Raw genomic sequence first — 18,354 nt, 5'->3', positions numbered from 1 at the left:
TCAAACACGAAAACAAAGGTACTCAATTTCCGGGGCACAGACTTCGCACGCATGGGAGATTTCGTCCATCAGACGCTGCAGGACCAAGCGGAGACCGATGATGTAGAAGCTAAGTGGTTAACACTGAAATCAACCATACATGAAGCAACTCGCCGCTTCATAAAATCAGTAAATAAACGACAAAGAAACAATAAACCCCAATGGTTCACCGCGGAGATCTCGCACCTCATTAAGGAGAAGAAAAAAGCGTTTCTCTCCTACAAGCGCACGGAGAAAAGAGAGGCAAAAGTAGAATATAGAACCAGGTCTACAGCGGTCAAAATGGCAGTTAGGGAGGCAAAACTTCGAGTAGAAGAAATTCTGGCAAAAAACATTAAAAAGGGGGAAAAATCCTTCTTCAGGTATATTAGTGACAGAAAAAGGAGCACAGGCAGGATAGTACGCCTTAGAAGACCGGACGGAAGTTACGTGGAAGCAGATTCCGATAAAGCTGAACTACTGAATGAATACTTCTGCTCAGTCTTCACCTGTGAGGCACCGGGACACGGTCCGCAGTTGAAGGCAACACAAAGCACAGAAGACCCGTTTCAGAATTTTGAGTTCACACCAGGTGAAGTTTACAGTGAACTGGCAAGACTCAAGGTGAACAAAGCCATGGGTCCAGACAATTTGCACCCAAGAGTGCTCAGAGAATTGAGCGATGTCCTGGCGAAACCGTTGGCTGAGCTATTCAATCTCTCCCTAAGTAAGGGGAAAATTCCCCTGGACTGGAAATTAGCTAATGTCGTTCCTCTGCATAAAAAGGGTTGCAGGGCAGAGGCTGCGAATTATAGACCGGTGAGTCTCACATCAATAGTGTGCAAACTCATGGAAACACTAATTAAAAGCAAATTGGACACGATCTTGAATGAAGGGAATCTTCGGGATCCCAGTCAGCATGGATTCACCAAGGGTAGGTCCTGCCAATCCAATCTCATCAGCTTCTTTGACTGGGTAACAAGAAAGTTGGACTTGGGAGAGTCTTTGGACGTCGTGTACCTGGACTTCAGTAAAGCTTTTGATAGTGTCCCACACCGCAGGCTGCTAAGCAAGATGGAATCGATGGGGTTAGGAGAGACACTAACTGCATGAGTCAATGATTGGCTGAGTGGCAGACTTCAGAGGGTGGTGGTTAATGGTACCCTCTCTAAAACATCGGAGGTGACCAGTGGAGTGCCGCAGGGCTCGGACCTGGGTCCACTCCTTTTCAACATATTCATAGGGGATCTGACTCAAGGGCTTCAAGGTAAAATAACACTATTCGCCGATGACGCCAAACTATGTAATATAGTAAGTGAATGCAGTTTACAGAATTATATGGCGCAGGACCTGCTTACATTGGAAAGTTGGTCCTCAACCTGGCAGCTAGGCTTCAATGCTAAGAAATGTAAGGTCATGCACCTCGGAAGCGGAAATCCATGCAGGACGTACTTGTTGAACGGAGAAACTTTAACTAGGACTTCAGCAGAACGAGATTTAGGAGTAATCATCAGTGCAGACATGAAAACTACCAATCAAGTGGAGAAGGCTTCATCTAAGGCAAGGCAGATATTGGGTTGTATCAATAGAAGTTTCGTCAGCCGAAAGCCTGAAGTCATAATGCCGTTGTACAGGGCCATGGTGAGACCTCATCTGGAGTACTGTGTGCAATTCTGGAGGCCACATTACAGTAAAGATGTGCGCAGAATTGAATCGGTTCAACGGATGGCCACCAGGATGATCTCGGGGCTCAAGGGTCTCTCGTACGAAGAGAGACTGAACAAATTGCAGCTCTACACTCTTGAGGAACGTAGGGAGAGGGGAGACATGATCGAAACATTTAAGTACCTCACGGGACGTGTCGAAGTGGAAGATGATACTTTCTTTCTCAAGGGACCCTCGGCCACAAGAGGGCACCCGCTCAAACTCAGGGGCGGAAAATTTCATGGCGACACCAGAAAGTATTTCTTCACAGAGAGAGTGGTTGATCATTGGAACAAGCTTACAGTGCAGGTGATCGAGGCAGACAGCGTGCCAGACTTTAAGAATAAATGGGATACCCTACGAGGGTCAAGATAAGGAAATTGGGTCATTAGGGCATAGACAGGGGGTGGGTAAGCAGAGTGGACAGACTTGATGGGCTGTAGCCCTTTTCTGCCGTCATCTTCTATGTTTCTATGTTTCTAACCTGCTCATTGATGTGGCTCTCTCTGGTGGTATCCTCAGTTGCCCATGGTTCCTCTATGGTGCGGAGTCCCTCCAGCTCCTGGACCTTGACCTGCAGTCTCCCGACCTCCTTCTTTAAGCTGTCCAGTTCCTGACATCGACTGCATATGTACGCCCGTCTCCCGGAGGGGAGGTAGTCATACATATGACACTCGATGCAGTATACTGGGAAGCTTCGCTGGGCTTCTGCTGCCTCCATTTCTCTTTTCTCTTACCTAAAGTTCCTCGGTGTGTTGGAGTGTGCCCAGCATGTAGCTAGCTGAAAGAGTAGAGAAAGAAGAAAAGAATGAGAAGTGAAGAAAAGTACCTTTTTTTTTTTTTTGTAGTTTTTAGTAGTTTGAATTTGCTGCTAGGCAGCCTGGGCTCTTGGCTCCTTCTCAAGGCTCCTTCGCAAAGGCGCTCTCGCTATGGCGAGCGCCTTTGCCGCTCGCCTTCGCTGCGCGCTGTTGGCTCCCCCCCTTTTAAGGAGGAGTCCGGGTTTGCTGACGCTGCTGTGACGCTGGGAGGTGAGCGGAGCTTCCTCTCGCCGCTACCCCACGCTGTCCGGCTGCCTTCTAGTTTGCCTGCCCTCTCCCACGCTGCGCCTCTCTCCAGGGGCAGATTTTTTTTGCTTATACTCGATTCTGTGATTTTGTGTGGAGACGGGTGCTCCCAGAGTGGGCGGAGACGGATTCAGCCTTTCTTCAGGTATTTTGTATGGGGTCTGGGGTGGGTTTAATATCCAGATTATATAAGGCACTATTGTATACCTGACCTTTATCCAATCTTATGAGACTAAATGGGAAGATTTTTTGGGGTCCCACTTAGAGGCTCAGCAATGGGAGCAGTTTTATAGTGCATTGCTTCAGGTATCTTTGGCCACCCCCTTGATTGAACAGGGCTATAAGATATTATTTCAGTGATATTATACCCCAGAGAAACTGCTCCGATTGTTTCAGCATGGTGATGGGTTTTGTTGGAGACTTTGTGGGGGGCTGGGGACCTTTGGGCATATCTGGTGGGATTGTCCCCGATTGATGGCTTTCTGGCAGATGGTACATACTTTGGTATCTACTGTTTTGCATTCTCCTGTATCCTTTCATATGGATGTTTTCCTGCTTAATAAACCCTGGGATTGGAGCATGACCAGGCTCACTTAGTGGCACTAGTCGATATGGCGACCGGGCTCTGTGTGTAGAAACAGCCTCATCTTCCTGCTCAGTCTGATTTGCTTTCCAAGCTTGAGCAACTTTATTTGATGTCCAAACTGACTGCTTTACGCACAGACACTTGTGGCTCTTTTTGCCGAACTTGGCTTCAATATGGCTGTTGGAGAGGGCCAGGATGGCCTTGGGATGTTGTATGTTGGACAATTTTACCTGATGTTTGGGGAATTTTTCTGTTTAGTTTCACTCAGTGGGAGGGGGTTGGGGGATGTTTGTGATGACATTTTGCTTGTTGGCATTCAGCCTGTGTATTTTTCTTTCCTTTCTTGAATAAAACTGTTTAAAATAAAATAAAAATAACTGCTAAAATTCATATGGCACCCTGGCCAAGCAGCTAGGATGTCGACGATAATCACAGTGGAATCCATCTGAATCTATGGGCCTCTTATGAAGCCTTTTTGCGCGGAATATTTTTAAATCCATTACAAATGTTCTTTAAAACCGCTCTGAATTGACTCCCCAGATATTAGTAGTGGTATAGAAGCTTTCAATAAAGGTAAAGATTTACTATATTTCAATCAGTTCTTAATCCATAATAGGACACTACCTCCTATCCCTGACTTCCTAATTTCCTCAGAAGTCTTTCATGAGTTACTTCATGAGCTTTCTTTTTTAGCTGGTGCGGGTGGTTGCAGGCACCGGGAAAGCGAGCGGAGAGGAGAGAGGAGCAGCGTGGGAGAGGGCAGGCAAGATAGAAGGCAGGCGGACAGCGTGGGGTAGCGGCGAGAGGAAACTAGACCATAGGTATCGCACATGTCAGCAAAGGGGACCAGCTCCCCTGGAGCTCCAATTGGCCAAGCACCGAAGTCCCCCTGTCTCTCAGTGTCTAAATACCCCAGACTCAAGGGCAGGCAAAAAACCAGGGGCATACCGAATAAGTGTGGCATAAAAATAACGCTGTCGTGGGAACCAAGCTTTGTGAACCTGTTCCCAAATCTGTAAAGTGCAAGGCATCCCATTGGAAGCTACCCATGCCAAATCCCGTATCGTCTCTAAAGGCATCCAGGGTAGAGCAGCAAGAGGAAAGGAAGGTTGAAAGGCTTGCTCTAGGGAGACCCAACCCCGGGATAGAAATGCCCAATGAAACAAAACCTGCAGCTGGGCAGCATAATAATAATTTACAAAGTCAGGAACTCCCATTCCCCCATGAACCCGATCCCAAAACATACGTTCCCTCCACACCCTGGGTGGTTTATGATTCCAAGTGTAACTGAAAGCCCTCCTTTGCAACTTCACCAAAAACAATTTAGGAATTGAGAAGGGCAAACAAGAGAAAAAAAGCAAGGCAGTACATTCATGCACAAGGCATTGATTTGACCCATCCAAGACAGACGTAAACCCTCCCAGCAGTTCAGATCTGCAAAGACAGTCCTCAACAAGGAGGGATAGTTTAGGCGAAAAAGTCATCCAAATCCCGAGAAGATACCGAATAGATTTAGCCGCCCAGCGGAACAGAAAAGCCCCCCGCAAGAAAGTAACCAAATCATCTGGGAGGGAAATATTAAGCAACTCAGATTTAACAACATTAATTTTGAAACCAGCTACTACACCATATTGCTCCAGCAGACGAAGGACCTCATGCAAAGATTGAAGAGGATGAGTCAGTGTAAAAAGAATATCATCCGCATAAAGCGAAAGCTTATGCTCCTGCTCACCCACCTTAATGCCATGATTGCGGGTATTAGCGCGGATGGCCGCAGCAAGGGGCTCCATAACCAAAGCAAAAATGAGGGGCGACAATGGGCATCCTTGTCTCATCCCTTGTCTTACCAAAAATGAATCCGTAAACCTCCCATTCACCCTTAAGCTAGCCTCATGATTGGTATATAAGAAAGTAACCCAATGTAAAAAATTACCCAAAATCCCAACTTTGCGAAGCACTTCCTGCATAAATGGCCAGAAAACCCTATCAAAGGCTTTCTCGGCGTCAACTGAAAGAAAGACCGAAGGGAGAGAGAGATTTTGGGCCGCCCAGATGAGATCTAGCACCTGGTGAACATTGTCACCTGGGTGTCTCCCGGTGATGAAACTACACTGATCATTAGGGATTAAGGCTGGCAAAAAAACATTGGAGACACATTGCCAAGATGCGAGTGAACAGCTTGTAATCAACCCCCAATAAGGAAATCAGCCTGTAGGACCCGCAAACCGTAGGATCCTTCCCAGGCTTAAGGAGAAGCGAAACCGCTGCCCAACGAAAGGAGTACGGCAGGCTCCTCTCACCAGTATTGTTAATAGCAAAAAAGTCCTTAACATCAGCCTCTAGCAAGGGGAGCACATGGGGGTCACGTAGAAGAAAATCGCTCATTCACCATCCATAGTAGCCCTCCCTAGTCAGACCCACACGAAGCTCAATAGTAGATCCCAGTACTCTCGGCAACACGGCCCAAGGAGTGAACCACATATCAATTCTGTGTACGAGTTATGCAATGCTGAATAGAAAGTGTAGTCCCCGCACCCCAGGATGCTGAAAGTGCCACACATCCACCAAATCATGACGGCAAAGAAAACGGAGAAAGGTGCGATGGTTTTACCCCCCCCCCCCCCAGGAGCATAACGGATAGCCGAATTAGAATTATCCTCCTGGGGATAACAGGTAAGGTTGAAGTCCCCTCCGCGTGATCTAACAAGAAACACTCCAAAAGCACAAAAAAGGCACTTTGGCCAGCATTGGGAGCATGCATGTTCAACAAACTATATAAGCGCCCATCCAGCTCACCCTTAACAAGAATGTACCGCCCTTCAGTATCTCGAATCACCTCTCTCAGTGAAAATTGAATAGTTTTATGAACCAGAATACCCACCCCATGTGTCTTATAAATTTTATTAGAGGCAAGAAAAACAGAAGGATAAGCACTATGGGATAACAATTTTTCATATCTGGTTTGAAAATGTGTTTCTTGAATAAACCCCACTGCCACTTTCAGGCGGTTCAATTCCTTAAACAGTAAGCTCCTCTTCTGTGGAGTATTCAAACCATGAACATTATACGATAGAAATTTATAGTTGGTATACTTATTAAGTATTATATACTTTTTCAACATTATAGTAAAGGATTATATAATGATATGTTGTATTTACAGTGATGCATGAAGGAATATCAAGTGTGTACTCAATGAAATTGTATAAATTTATGTGATACACTTTTTATATGATATCGGATGTTGTGCTCTTGCAAAAGCCGCATGCAATCCCGATAGGAGTGATGCCTCTGTTGTCTAGGATGACTCACAAGAACTGACCACAGCCATTCAGAAAGTAGCACAGGCCCAAGTGGGAGTGCAGAAAGCTTTGCTCCTGACCTCCATGCTCTTCTGATCTGTGTGACACTGGCTGGGAAATAAGAGGAGACAGCTAACGAGAGAGGAAGGGATTTTAAAAGGTACCAGGGGTGGGGGGATGTTTAAAATACCAAGACAGCCGTCTAAGGGAGGGATTTTAAAAGGTATGGGGAGGGGTATGATTAAAAAAGGTACTGGAGGTACATTGGGGATGATTTAAGGTACTGGGGGGTACAGGGGGGTATGGGGCCTGCTTTCCTACCTGTCACTAGGTCACTAGGCCTGCCTGCCTGCCACTAGGCCAGCCTGCTTGTCACTAGGCTAGCCTGCCTGCCACTAGACCTGCCAGCCAACCACTAGGCCTGCCCTCCCTGTGCCCTGTTCTGGCCTACCAGTAGACCACAAGAAAGGGGACAGGGTACAGAGCCTGGCAGGGAGGGGGGACAGGGTGCAGAGCCTGACAAGGAGTATGGTGTTGGGTGCAGAGCCTGGCAGGGAGAATTTGGTTCAGAATTTTTTTTCTTGTTTTCCTCTTCTAAATCTAAGGTGCATCTTATGGAGCGAAAAATATAGTAAATGTCTGAGGTTTAAGTAGGGCAAACCTTTAAAATGCTGAGTAACAATGTTCTAATCATATGCACCTGAAGTGATACACCTGTGTGTGATTTGAGCTACTTTAAGTGGGAGGATATGTGGGAGTATCCTAATTTATTCCTCAATTAGAATACATATTTTTTGTGGATATCTTTTGTTTCATGAGTAAATCAAGGACAATTTTTATTGTTTACCTGCAATTACATCACTTTCTTTTCCAGAGATAAATTTAAAAAAAGATTTGACATCGATATGTGAACATTTCTTAAGAAAGAACTGAATATTTCATGGGGGTGTCCTAATTTTTTCACATGACTGTATAGCAAGGTCAGCCTATGATGCTTTGAGATGTCATCTAGAACATCAGCTACGTCTATGGCATTGAGATGCCTGGCTTGGCTAAGAGTCTCTAATATGGATGTTAATCTTCAGGATCAATTAGCCAATATTAATTGTCTGGGAGATGAGCTGTTTGGGGATTCCATTGAAGCAGCTACATAAATGGGATTCTTTGGTCAAGCCAAAGACAAAGCCTTCGATTTTCACGACAGTCGATCAAACCTTCTTATTCATATCAAAAGCATTAAACTGCTGAACAACCTGTGTCTAGACAACCTCCTCAGAAAAAGCTGAAACAGCAGCGCTCTCAGAAGCCTCAATCAGCAGCTCCTCAAAAGCCTACTCAGGCTGTTCCTTTATCTCAGCCTCTTCCTCAACCAATTGGAAGTCGTCTGCAAATTTATTACCAGCGTTGGACCCTGATTACAGCGGATTCCTGGGTTCTCAAAGTAATCAAGGGAGGTTACTCTCTTCTTTTTCTTACCATACCTCCAAATCATCCTCCAAGAGAGCCATCTTCAAATCCTCAGCAGACGTCCCTTCTTTGAGAAGTAGAAGCTCTGCTTCAATTAAATGCTATAGAGGATAGCTGGTTATTGGACTATGGAGAAATATAACTGGATCATAAGAATGATTTAGAAGAATGATTGAACATCACAAAGATTGTATATTTTAATTCATTTCATTTTGATAATAGGGGTGTTGGTGAAGATCCGATTTAGAGACGCCTTCAATCGACGGAACTCATAGCACACAGATAAGTGCATTTCATTGTTTCCACACTTAGAGTTAATAAGCACAAAAGAAATAACGTTGAGCTATCTTAGATAAATTGAACTTTGATGTAGAAATGTGTGGAAAATAAATGTGTGCCGATGGTTCCTTTAAATCTGGGTCCTATATCCAAGAGATATGACTGCGGTGGAGGTCACTGAGCATATTACACATTATAGTTTACACTATAGTTTACAATCTAGTATTTATAGAATAACAAGTGATATTGAGTTATGATAATAGATATTGAGTGAATGCCAATTGTATATATAATCCCAAAGATTTAGAGATGATAACAGATATTGATTTTATATAGGTAAGACCAAGCTTTCTTTCAATAAAAGTATTATAGAACACAAAAATGCACAAAACTTTATTGTTTAAATGGTTTCATTCTTGATAGGTTGTGGGGACTGAAGGTTTATGAAACTGAGAAGTTTATAGCAATTTTATATTTTGTGGGGGCTTTTTTTTGCATTGATTTGTATAATTGTACGTAATACTTTTGTAAATTGCAATATATTAAGAAATCAATCCAGTCAAAAGGACAGTTGCTGGCAAACCTATGGTACAGCATGCTTTGGGCAAGGGACATTTGTTTGAGGATTTTAAATTGGGATGTAGATATGTTTAAATTTCCCTTTCCCCCTACATAACCACCATTCTGTTATGTCCCTTCCAGATTCCATATGCTAGGTGTTCAAACCTAACCCGCAATCCGGGTATTACAGAAATGCATAACTTTTCTGAGCACAGCCTTAGAGCTAAATCCAGTTTCACTTTTTGAAAGCAGTCCATGCAAAAGTCTTTTGCAGTTGCTCTGTTTCTATTTCTTATTTTTTCACTTAAAGTTCATTTCTCGGTGGCTTCAGTGCCTTCAGTCCCTTTCCCGGTGGTCCCCTGTCATAAGAAAGGACGCAGTCCTGTGGTGCCGGACTGCAACTTCACAGAGCATGGACACTATGGGGTGTCCAGGCCAATCAGAGCCTTAGGACCCTTCCCGGTGCATCCGGGGAGATGCCTGAGGCTCTGATTGGCCCAAGTTGTTTAAGGCCCTTCCCATAGAAGGGGTCTTATACAACCTGGGCCAATCAGAGCCTCAGGCCCCTCCCCAGTGCATCCCAAGATGCACTGGGGAGGGGAAGGCCCATTTTAGACAACACAGGCAGATGGGAGGAGGGAGTCTTTGTCCCTCAGGGTTATCTATTTGAGATAAGAGGGAATGAGACGGTGGAAACGGGGGAGGGGGGTGACTTGCCAGTGGGGGAGAGTGGACCAGGTTGTGTCGCAGCGGAGATTTTAGGCAGCGGGAAAGTGTGGGCATCTCTCCCGCTGCATGGGGAGGATCACATTGTATCGCAGTGTTGATTTTAGGGCAGCAGGAGAGTATGGGCATCTCTCCCGCTGCAGGGGATTGGGTGTCACCACCATTCCGGGGGGGGGGGGGGGGGGGAGGTGTTTGCTGCCGCTGCTGCTGGGAAGTAGTGTTGTGATGCAACAGAGAGAATGGGCATCTCTCCCACTGCATCACAACACAGGGGCTTTCTAGCAGTCTGTGACACTGACTAGCACCCCTGGATCAATCGCTTATTTATGTCGCCAAAAGCCGTTGCCGCTTTTTGAAATTATCTCAGCATTTTTAAGAATCCACTGGAGGGCTCATTTCAATGTTGAAGTGCCTATTTGCATGTCAGTGTCAGAGACTACTAGAAATCTTGCTAAAGACAGAGATACCGTATTTCCCCATATATAGGCTGTGGCCTATACCTGGCTTTTACAAACCTGTTTATGGGGTGCGACCTAGTTATAAGGGGCGGCTTATGCAGCGATTGTAAATCATCCCCCCACCCTCCGGTACCTTTTTCAGAGCCCCCTGGATGGTGAATCTCCAGCAGTGCAGGGCAGCCACGATCTCTTCAGCATCCGGCCTGTCCCCACACCGTTTGACTGAGTGGCTGACGTCAGTTCTTGCAAGTCCAGTGAGAGCTGACGTCGCCTATTCAGCGGGCGGTGCGGGGGCAGGCTGGATGCCGAAGAGATTGTGGCTGCCCTGCACCACTAAAGATTCGTCGTCCAGGGGGCTCTGAAAAAGATACTGGGGGTGGGGTGGGGGGGAGAAGATTTTAAAAGGCAGTGGAGGTACCGGAAGATAAGCTGGGGCTAGTACCATCTTCCATTTTTTAAACATAGGCCACCCTTTTCTGCAGCCTATACATGGGTGCGGCCTATGCAGAGAGGTATGCAGGGAAATATCACTTTTGATTATCTGCTGCTAAACTGCGTACAGGCTAAACTGCCAGAAAACAGTTTAGCGATGGCGTTAAAGTTTTGAGAATCTGCGCCTCAGTTTCACCTATATGCCCCCACTGCTACTGTGATCTTGGAGGGAAAGGAAAGGAATCTGTAATGCTACAATTAGCTTTCTGTCTACTTTCCATATCTACCCACAGGGATTTTGTGAGCCTTTGACTAAGGTTCTACCTTCAAAAGCTAGTCAAAAATGTATTAAGTTAGTCCAATAAAAAAGGTGTCACCTTATTTTTTTATTTATTACCTTCAATCATAAGGGTAGGGGGTGAAGGCAAATCTTGTTACTTTAGCATTGTGCTACAAAAGCAAGCACCATAAAGCATTTCCTGTTACTGCTTATGGATCCCTTAACATGAAATTCTTGTTCTCTCTTTCTATAGTGGATAGAGAAGGTGATTGGTTGGCTCAGCAACGTGTTCTTGCAGGACAGAAATGCCATACCCATGTCATCTGAGGCCAGCAGTACCTTGAGACGCTGGCGTTGCCACGTGCAGCGCTTCTTCTATCGTATCTATGCTAACATGCGCATTGAAGAGTTATTTGGCATTATCAGAGGTGAGCACTATGTACCCCTTTACAAAAAGGCAGAGGTGCCATTTGGATTTGGATTTTAGATTTAATTTGCATTTTTTGGACCTTATTTTACCTCCAAGCAATATAGCCTACACACACATGGACCTCAGCTAATGGAAACTGAAACAAAAATGCACAGTGCTTTTACAGTGGCTGATTTAGTTCCTCATTTGGAGTGATAGTTAAGAACATAAGAACATAAGCAGTGCCTCCGCCGGGTCAGACCATAGGTCCATCCTGCCCGGCAGTCCGCTCCCGCGGCGGCCCAAACAGGTCACGACCTGTCTGCATCACCAGAAGGGGCTCCCTTGCCACCTTGGTTTCTCATTTAAGTCCTATGTTAATGTCAGATCTCCACAGAGAGGCTAATTCCTAAAGAGCTTATCTCAAATTTACCACTTAATTCCTGCTAAACTTTCTTATTAAAAGCATTTATTATCCCAGGACAAGCAGGCAGCTATTCTTGACTGATGGGTGACGGCACCGACGGAGCCCCGGTACGGACAATTTTAGAGTGATTGCACTCTAAGAACTTAGAAAGTTCTGGTAGGCCGCACCGCGCACGCGCGAGTGCCTTCCCGCCCGACAGAGGCGCGCGGTCCCCAGTTTCTTAGTTTCCGCGGAGCTAAGAAGACGCGTCTCTCTCAACGGCTGTTGTGAGAGGATTTTTTGTAAACTTCCCGCTCGCGAAAACTTTTTGAGGAAATCTTATTTCCTTTCCTTTTTTCTTTATTTTCTTTGTTTAAAAAAAAAAAAAAAAAACATTTTGTTTTTTTGCCTGTTTTTCGGTTTTGCCCCGGCGGGGCCTTTAGCCACCATTGAGGCCTCGGCCTTCGATTTGGCTGAAGCCGTTTTTACATTCATGCCCCCCCAACCCGGCTTCAAAAAGTGCCAGCAGTGTGCACGACCAATTTCACTAACTGATCCTCATAATTGGTGTCTCCAGTGTCTTGGTCCCGACCATCGAGCGTCAACCTGCACCCGCTGTGCAACTTTAAAAAAGAGAACTCTTAAAAATCGAGAGATTCAACAAAAATTATTGTTTGGTGCCGAAATGTCTGATTCGACACCGACATCGGCACCGGCACAGTCGGCACCCACATCGACACCACGCGATACCGCGGCGGTGTCGACTCCAGGTAAGCCGGCTAAGAAGCCTTCCCCGTTGGAGCGTCCTCCGGTCTCGATGGCAGCGAGTCCAATCCTGCCGACCTCGAGGCGCCCACGGAAGCGCTCCGCTCCAATAGAGGTGAGCCCCTCGACATCGGGATCCTCATCCTCGGAGCGTAGAGCGGCACCGCAGGTACCATTAAAGAAAAAGACGGTACCGGTGCCTTCCCTTGAGGAGCGTATAGCTGCTGTTCTGAAGGCACAACTTAAAGAACAGCTACAGCACCTCCTACCTCCAGCCCTGGCATCGAATTTACCGGTACCAGTCCGGTCTGAGCCACCGGTACCGATAGTGGACCGTCCTATTTTATCGACGTCCACTATATCGGTACCGGTACAGTCGGTTTCCTCGGTCTCCATGCCGATTCTGGCGCCGGAGCCGAGAGCTCACCATCAAGCTGTACAGACTTCGGCTCCAGTGCGTACTGTGACATCTCCCGGTACCGAATCAGGCAGGTCGGGGAAGTCTCTTCGCAAGTCCCGGCATCTAGAGCCTTCCACTCCAGAGTCTCGAGACCGGAGTTTTCAGGTTCGAGACCCTGACTTATGGGGTGACTCGGAGGATCCTATTCTTTCGGAGGGAGAATGTTCTTCTGGTGATGAGGACCCGTCTGTTTTAGGAGCCTCCTCAAGACCAGAAGTATCTTCTTTTTCTTCATTTTTGAAGGAAATGTGTGACTCTCTCTCCATTCCTTTGGAGGCTGAGTCAAAGAAATCCAAGGCTTTCCTTGATGCCTTGGACTTTGACCAGCCTCCAAAGGAATACCTTAAGTTACCTCTCCATGATATTTTGAGAGAGACATTTTATAAGAATCTGGAATCCCCTTTAACTATTCCTGGAGCTCCTAGAAAGTTGGATTCCTTGTATAAGGTCATTCCTATCCCTGGGTTTGACAAGCCCCAACTACCTCATGAGTCCCTTTTAGTTGAGTCCACTTTAAAAAAGTCCAAAGGGGCTAGTGTTTATGCCTCAGTACCTCCTGGCAGAGAGGGCAAATCTATGGACAAGTTTGGTAAAAGGCTATACCAAAATGCTATGTTAGCAAATAGATCAGGAAATTATGCATTCCATTTCTCTTTCTATCTTAAGCAGCTAATACAAACTCTCACTGCTTTTGAGAAATATCTTCCTGATCGGAAAAAGTCTGCTTTTCACCACACTTGTACATCTCTTTTACAGCTCAGAAAATTCATGGTAAGATCCATCTATGATACTTTCGAGCTGACCTCCAGAGCCACAGCCATGTCAGTGGCCATGCGAAGGCTAGCCTGGCTTCGTGTTTCAGAACTGGACGTTAATCACCAGGATAGGCTAGCCAATGCACCTTGCTTAGGGGATGAGCTGTTTGGAGATTCCATGGACTCCACTACTCAGAAACTATCGGCTCATGAGACCAGATGGGACACGCTTCTTAAAACTAAGAAGCCTCCACCAACCAGGCCCTTTCGTCCACAATCTACCTACCAATGTAGATTTGTGGCTCGTCCTCTGCCTCAAACTGCACAACAACCTAGACGTCAGAGGCAACAGCGACCAGCTGCTAGACAACCTCAGCAACAACAGCAGGGGTAAAACCTACCCCTGCACAAAAGTCTACACAACCCTTTTGACTTGGTTCTCCAGAACATAGCCAGTCTTCTTCCTTCTATCCAACTTCCACAGCCTATAGGAGGACGCCTTTCTTATTTCATAAGCCGTTGGGAACTTATCACGTCAGATCAGTGGGTTCTGAACATCATCCACCACGGCTACTCTCTCAACTTTCAGACTCTACCTCCTCCAAGTCAACCAAAAGAGTCTGCTTCGCACACTCAGTCTTTCCTTCTTCTCCAGGAGGTTCAATCCCTTCTACTTTTGAACGCCATAGAGGAGGTTCCTCTAGATCAAAAGGGACAGGGATTCTACTCCCGTTACTTTTTAGTCCCCAAAAAAACAGGAGATCTCAGACCCATTCTAGATCTCCGCGATCTCAACAAATGTTTGGTCAAAGAAAAGTTCAAAATGCTTTCTCTAGCCACTCTTTATCCTCTTCTAAATCAAGGCGACTGGCTATGTTCTCTCGATCTCAAAGAAGCATACACTCATATACCGGTCAATCTGGCCTCCAGACAATACCTACGCTTCATGATCAATCGTTGTCATTACCAATACAAGGTGCTACCCTTCGGTCTTGCCTCCTCTCCGAGAGTATTCACCAAATGTCTGATTGTGGTGGCTGCCTTTCTACGCTCTCACCACCTTCAGGTCTTTCCTTACCTGGACGACTGGTTAATCAAGGCCAATACATCTCAGACTGTTCTCCTGGCCACCAACCAAACCATCAGGTTTCTTCAACTTTTGGGGTTCGAGATCAATCTTCCCAAATCTCATCTCATCCCCACTCAGAGACTTCATTTCATAGGAGCTGTCTTGGACACAGTCCTCATGAGAGCGTTCCTGCCGTCCAACCGTCTTCAAACGCTTCAATCTCTATGTCAGCAGGTGCTTCCACAGCGTTCCATCACAGCAAAGCAAATGATGATTCTCTTGGGTCACATGGCCTCCACAGTTCATGTCACACCCCTTGCACGTCTTCATCTGCGCACTCCTCAATGGACACTAGCTACCCAGTGGTCCCAAGCGACGGATCCTTGCTCACGTCACATATCTGTGACGTCATCTCTTCGTCAGTCTCTACAATGGTGGTTGGTATCCTCAAATCTATCCAGAGGTCTTCTGTTCCATCAACCTCCTCATCAACTCGTCATCACCACCGATGCATCTCCTTATGCATGGGGAGCTCATTTGAACGAGTTCCAGACTCAAGGACTTTGGACTGCCCAGGAAAAGAAGCGTCACATCAATTTCCTGGAACTCAGAGCGATGTTTTATGCCCTCAAGGCCTTCCAGCATCTTCTCTTTCCTCAAGTTGTCCTGTTGTGCACAGACAATCAAGTTGCGATGTACTACATCAACAAGCAGGGTGGGACGGGCTCTCGCCTTTTATGCCAGGAAGCCCAGAAGATCTGGACTTGGGCCATAAGTCACCATCTATTCCTGAAAGCTATTTACATTCAGGGAGAGGAGAATTCCTTAGCGGACAAGCTCAGCAGAATTCTCCAGCCTCACGAATGGACAATCGATCCTGTAACTCTACAATCCATCTTCGCTCAGTGGGGCACTCCTCAGATAGACCTCTTTGCAGCTCCTCACAATCATCAGCTGCCCCTATTCTGCTCCAGACTCTACTCTCCTCACCGTCTGGCAGCGGATGCTTTTCTCCTCGATTGGTCCAATCTGTTCCTGTACGCTTTTCCTCCTCTGCCTCTCATGTTGAGAACCCTATTCAAACTCAAGAGGGATCAAGCAACCATGATTCTGATTGCTCCGAGGTGGCCCAGGCAACATTGGTTCTCCCTTCTACTTCAACTCAGTTCCAGGGAACCTTTTCTTCTGCCTCTGTATCCTTCTCTGCTTACTCAGCATCAGGAGACCCTTCTACATCCCAACCTACAGTCTCTGCACCTGACAGCTTGGTATCTCTCGGGCTGACTTCTCATGATACACTCTTGTCTCAGCCTGTTCGTTCAATTCTGGATGCCTCCAGGAAACCGGCCACTCTTCAATGTTACCATCAGAAGTGGACACGGTTTTCTTCATGGTGTCTTCGTCATCATTATGATCCCACTTCCCTTGCAGTGGAGACCTTGTTGGATTACACTGCACAACAATTTTTTGGTTAAGTCTTGATTCCTGAAAAGTTTTTGGTGATTATGACAGGTACCAACTTGGTATGCTCAAATATGGTTTTGGTTTTACTGCATCACGTAAGAACTATGAGAAATAGACATTTTTATGTTGACTATATATTTTATTGTCAGTAAAGTTTACGTTTCGCACAAGCGACTAAATGAAACAGAATTAAAAGTGTTTTGCTCCCGAGTTTCTTTTATATTCAGTGTCTGGTGCATCACGTTGTAGCATCCAACAATAGTCGGCAAGCATTGACGGATTCCAATTGCCCTGGTATCGTTTCTCCATCGTAGCTATGTCTTGATGAAACCTTTCACCGTGCTCGTCACTCACAGCACCGAGATTTGCGGGGAAGAAGTCCAAGTGTGAATGGAGGAAATGAATCTTGAGTGACATATTGCACTTCATTCTCTTGTATGCTTTGAGAAGTTTGTCTACCAGCTGAATGTAGTTTGGGGCTCTGTAATTGCCCAGAAAATTGTCAACAACGTCTTTCAAGGCTTTCCAGCCAATTTTTTCCGGCCCAACTAACAGATCTTCAAATCGCTTGTCACTCATAACATGTCTGATCTGGGGGCCAACAAAAATACCCTCTTTGATCTTGGCATCAGTTATTCTTGGGAACATCTGTCTTAAATAACGAAAACCTTCCCCTTCCTTGTTCATTGCTTTCACAAAATTCTTCATGAGTCCCAGTTTAATGTGAAGAGGAGGCAAAAATATCTTTGTCGGGTCAACAAGCGATTCATGTGCTACATTTTTCTGTCCTGGAACTAACTTTTTACGGAGTGGCCAGTTCTTTCTAGAATAGTGCGACTCTCTGTCTCGGCTGTCCCATTCGCAGATGAAACAGCAGTACTTTGTATAGCCAAGCTGCAGTCCTAGTAACAGAGCAACGACTTTGAGGTCTCCACAGATATTCCAGTTATACCTGGTATACTGGACATACTTTAGTAACATTTCCATATTCTCATATGTTTCTTTCATATGTGCTGCATAGCCAACAGGTACTGAAGGATAAACGTTGCCATTGTGCAACAGAACAGCTTTCAGGCTTAACATTGACGAATCAATGAAAAGACGCCACTCTACCGGGTTGTGATCACAACCAAAGACCGAGAACAATCCTTCAATGTCACAACAGAAACAGAGACTGTCGACTTGTGCAAAAAATTTGGTTATATCATGATGCCGGTCTCGAAACACAGAAATTTTCGTACCTGGTGATAGCAAACACCATTCCTGCAGTCTCGAACCTAGCAGCTCAGCTTTTGCTTTTGACAGACCCAAATCTCTGACCAAATCGTTCAATTCGGACTGTGTTATCAGATGTGGATCGCCTGATGAGGATGGTTCAAAATCCGGGTCAATGTCACTGTTAGAACCCTGCACTGCAGTTTCTTCATCTGGTTCGTCTAAGGTCCAATCCTCTGGTGGTTTCGGAACTGGAAGACTGTCATCATGTGGCATGGGTCTCATTGCTGAAGGCAGATTAGGATATTCAATTGACTTCTTGTTTTTGGCAGAGAAACCAGACACATTAGTCAAACAGAAATAACAGTCCGTCACATGGTCTTTCTGTTCTCGCCATATCATCGGAACAGCAAATGGCATCGTCTTTCGAGTACCTCTGAGCCAGGCTCTCAGACTAACAGCACATGTCGCACAGCAAATGTGAGGCGCCCATTGCTTGTCTTGATCACCTATTTTGCAGCCAAAATACAGATGATAGGCTTTCTTTACAAGGGCAGTCATCGAACGTCTCTGAGGCGTAAGTGTATATTCCCCACAGATATAGCAGAATGTGTCGCGGCTGTTACGACACCGACGAGACATATTGCCCGACACCAAAACGTCTATAGCATCAAGCTTACTTACTGTTATATTGCTACAGCTACTATACTACTATACTTTACTATACTGATACTATATACACACACGGACTATCTATATTAACCAAATGAGCAGGATCGGTGTATGGAAGCCACCATTATAGCATGGTGAGACAGCGCAAGCTCGTTCAGACCTGCCCAGACATGCCCAGGATGTCATCTTCCATAAAACAGCTTCCAACCTGGCTAGATTTTATGCATGGACATACCCAGGCGGCACAAACCGTTGTTGATAAGAC

At 45.8% G+C, this 18,354-nt stretch overlaps 1 protein-coding gene across 2 annotated transcripts in view; it reads left to right on the top strand.

Annotated features, from left to right (window-relative positions):
• The window catches only part of ANAPC2 (anaphase promoting complex subunit 2), a 139,669-nt gene that overhangs the window by 38,462 nt on the left and 82,853 nt on the right, over positions 1-18,354 (top strand). For both annotated transcript variants that reach the window (XM_033960663.1, XM_033960664.1), the window contains exon 5: positions 11,128-11,302. In XM_033960663.1, the coding sequence (XP_033816554.1) occupies positions 11,128-11,302 (175 nt within the window). The remainder of the gene's footprint in view (positions 1-11,127; positions 11,303-18,354) is intronic.

The sequence above is a fragment of the Geotrypetes seraphini genome, chromosome 10, assembly GCF_902459505.1.
Source record: "Geotrypetes seraphini chromosome 10, aGeoSer1.1, whole genome shotgun sequence".
Classification (NCBI taxonomy): domain Eukaryota; kingdom Metazoa; phylum Chordata; class Amphibia; order Gymnophiona; family Dermophiidae; genus Geotrypetes; species Geotrypetes seraphini.
This window is presented reverse-complemented; position numbering and strand designations above follow the sequence as displayed.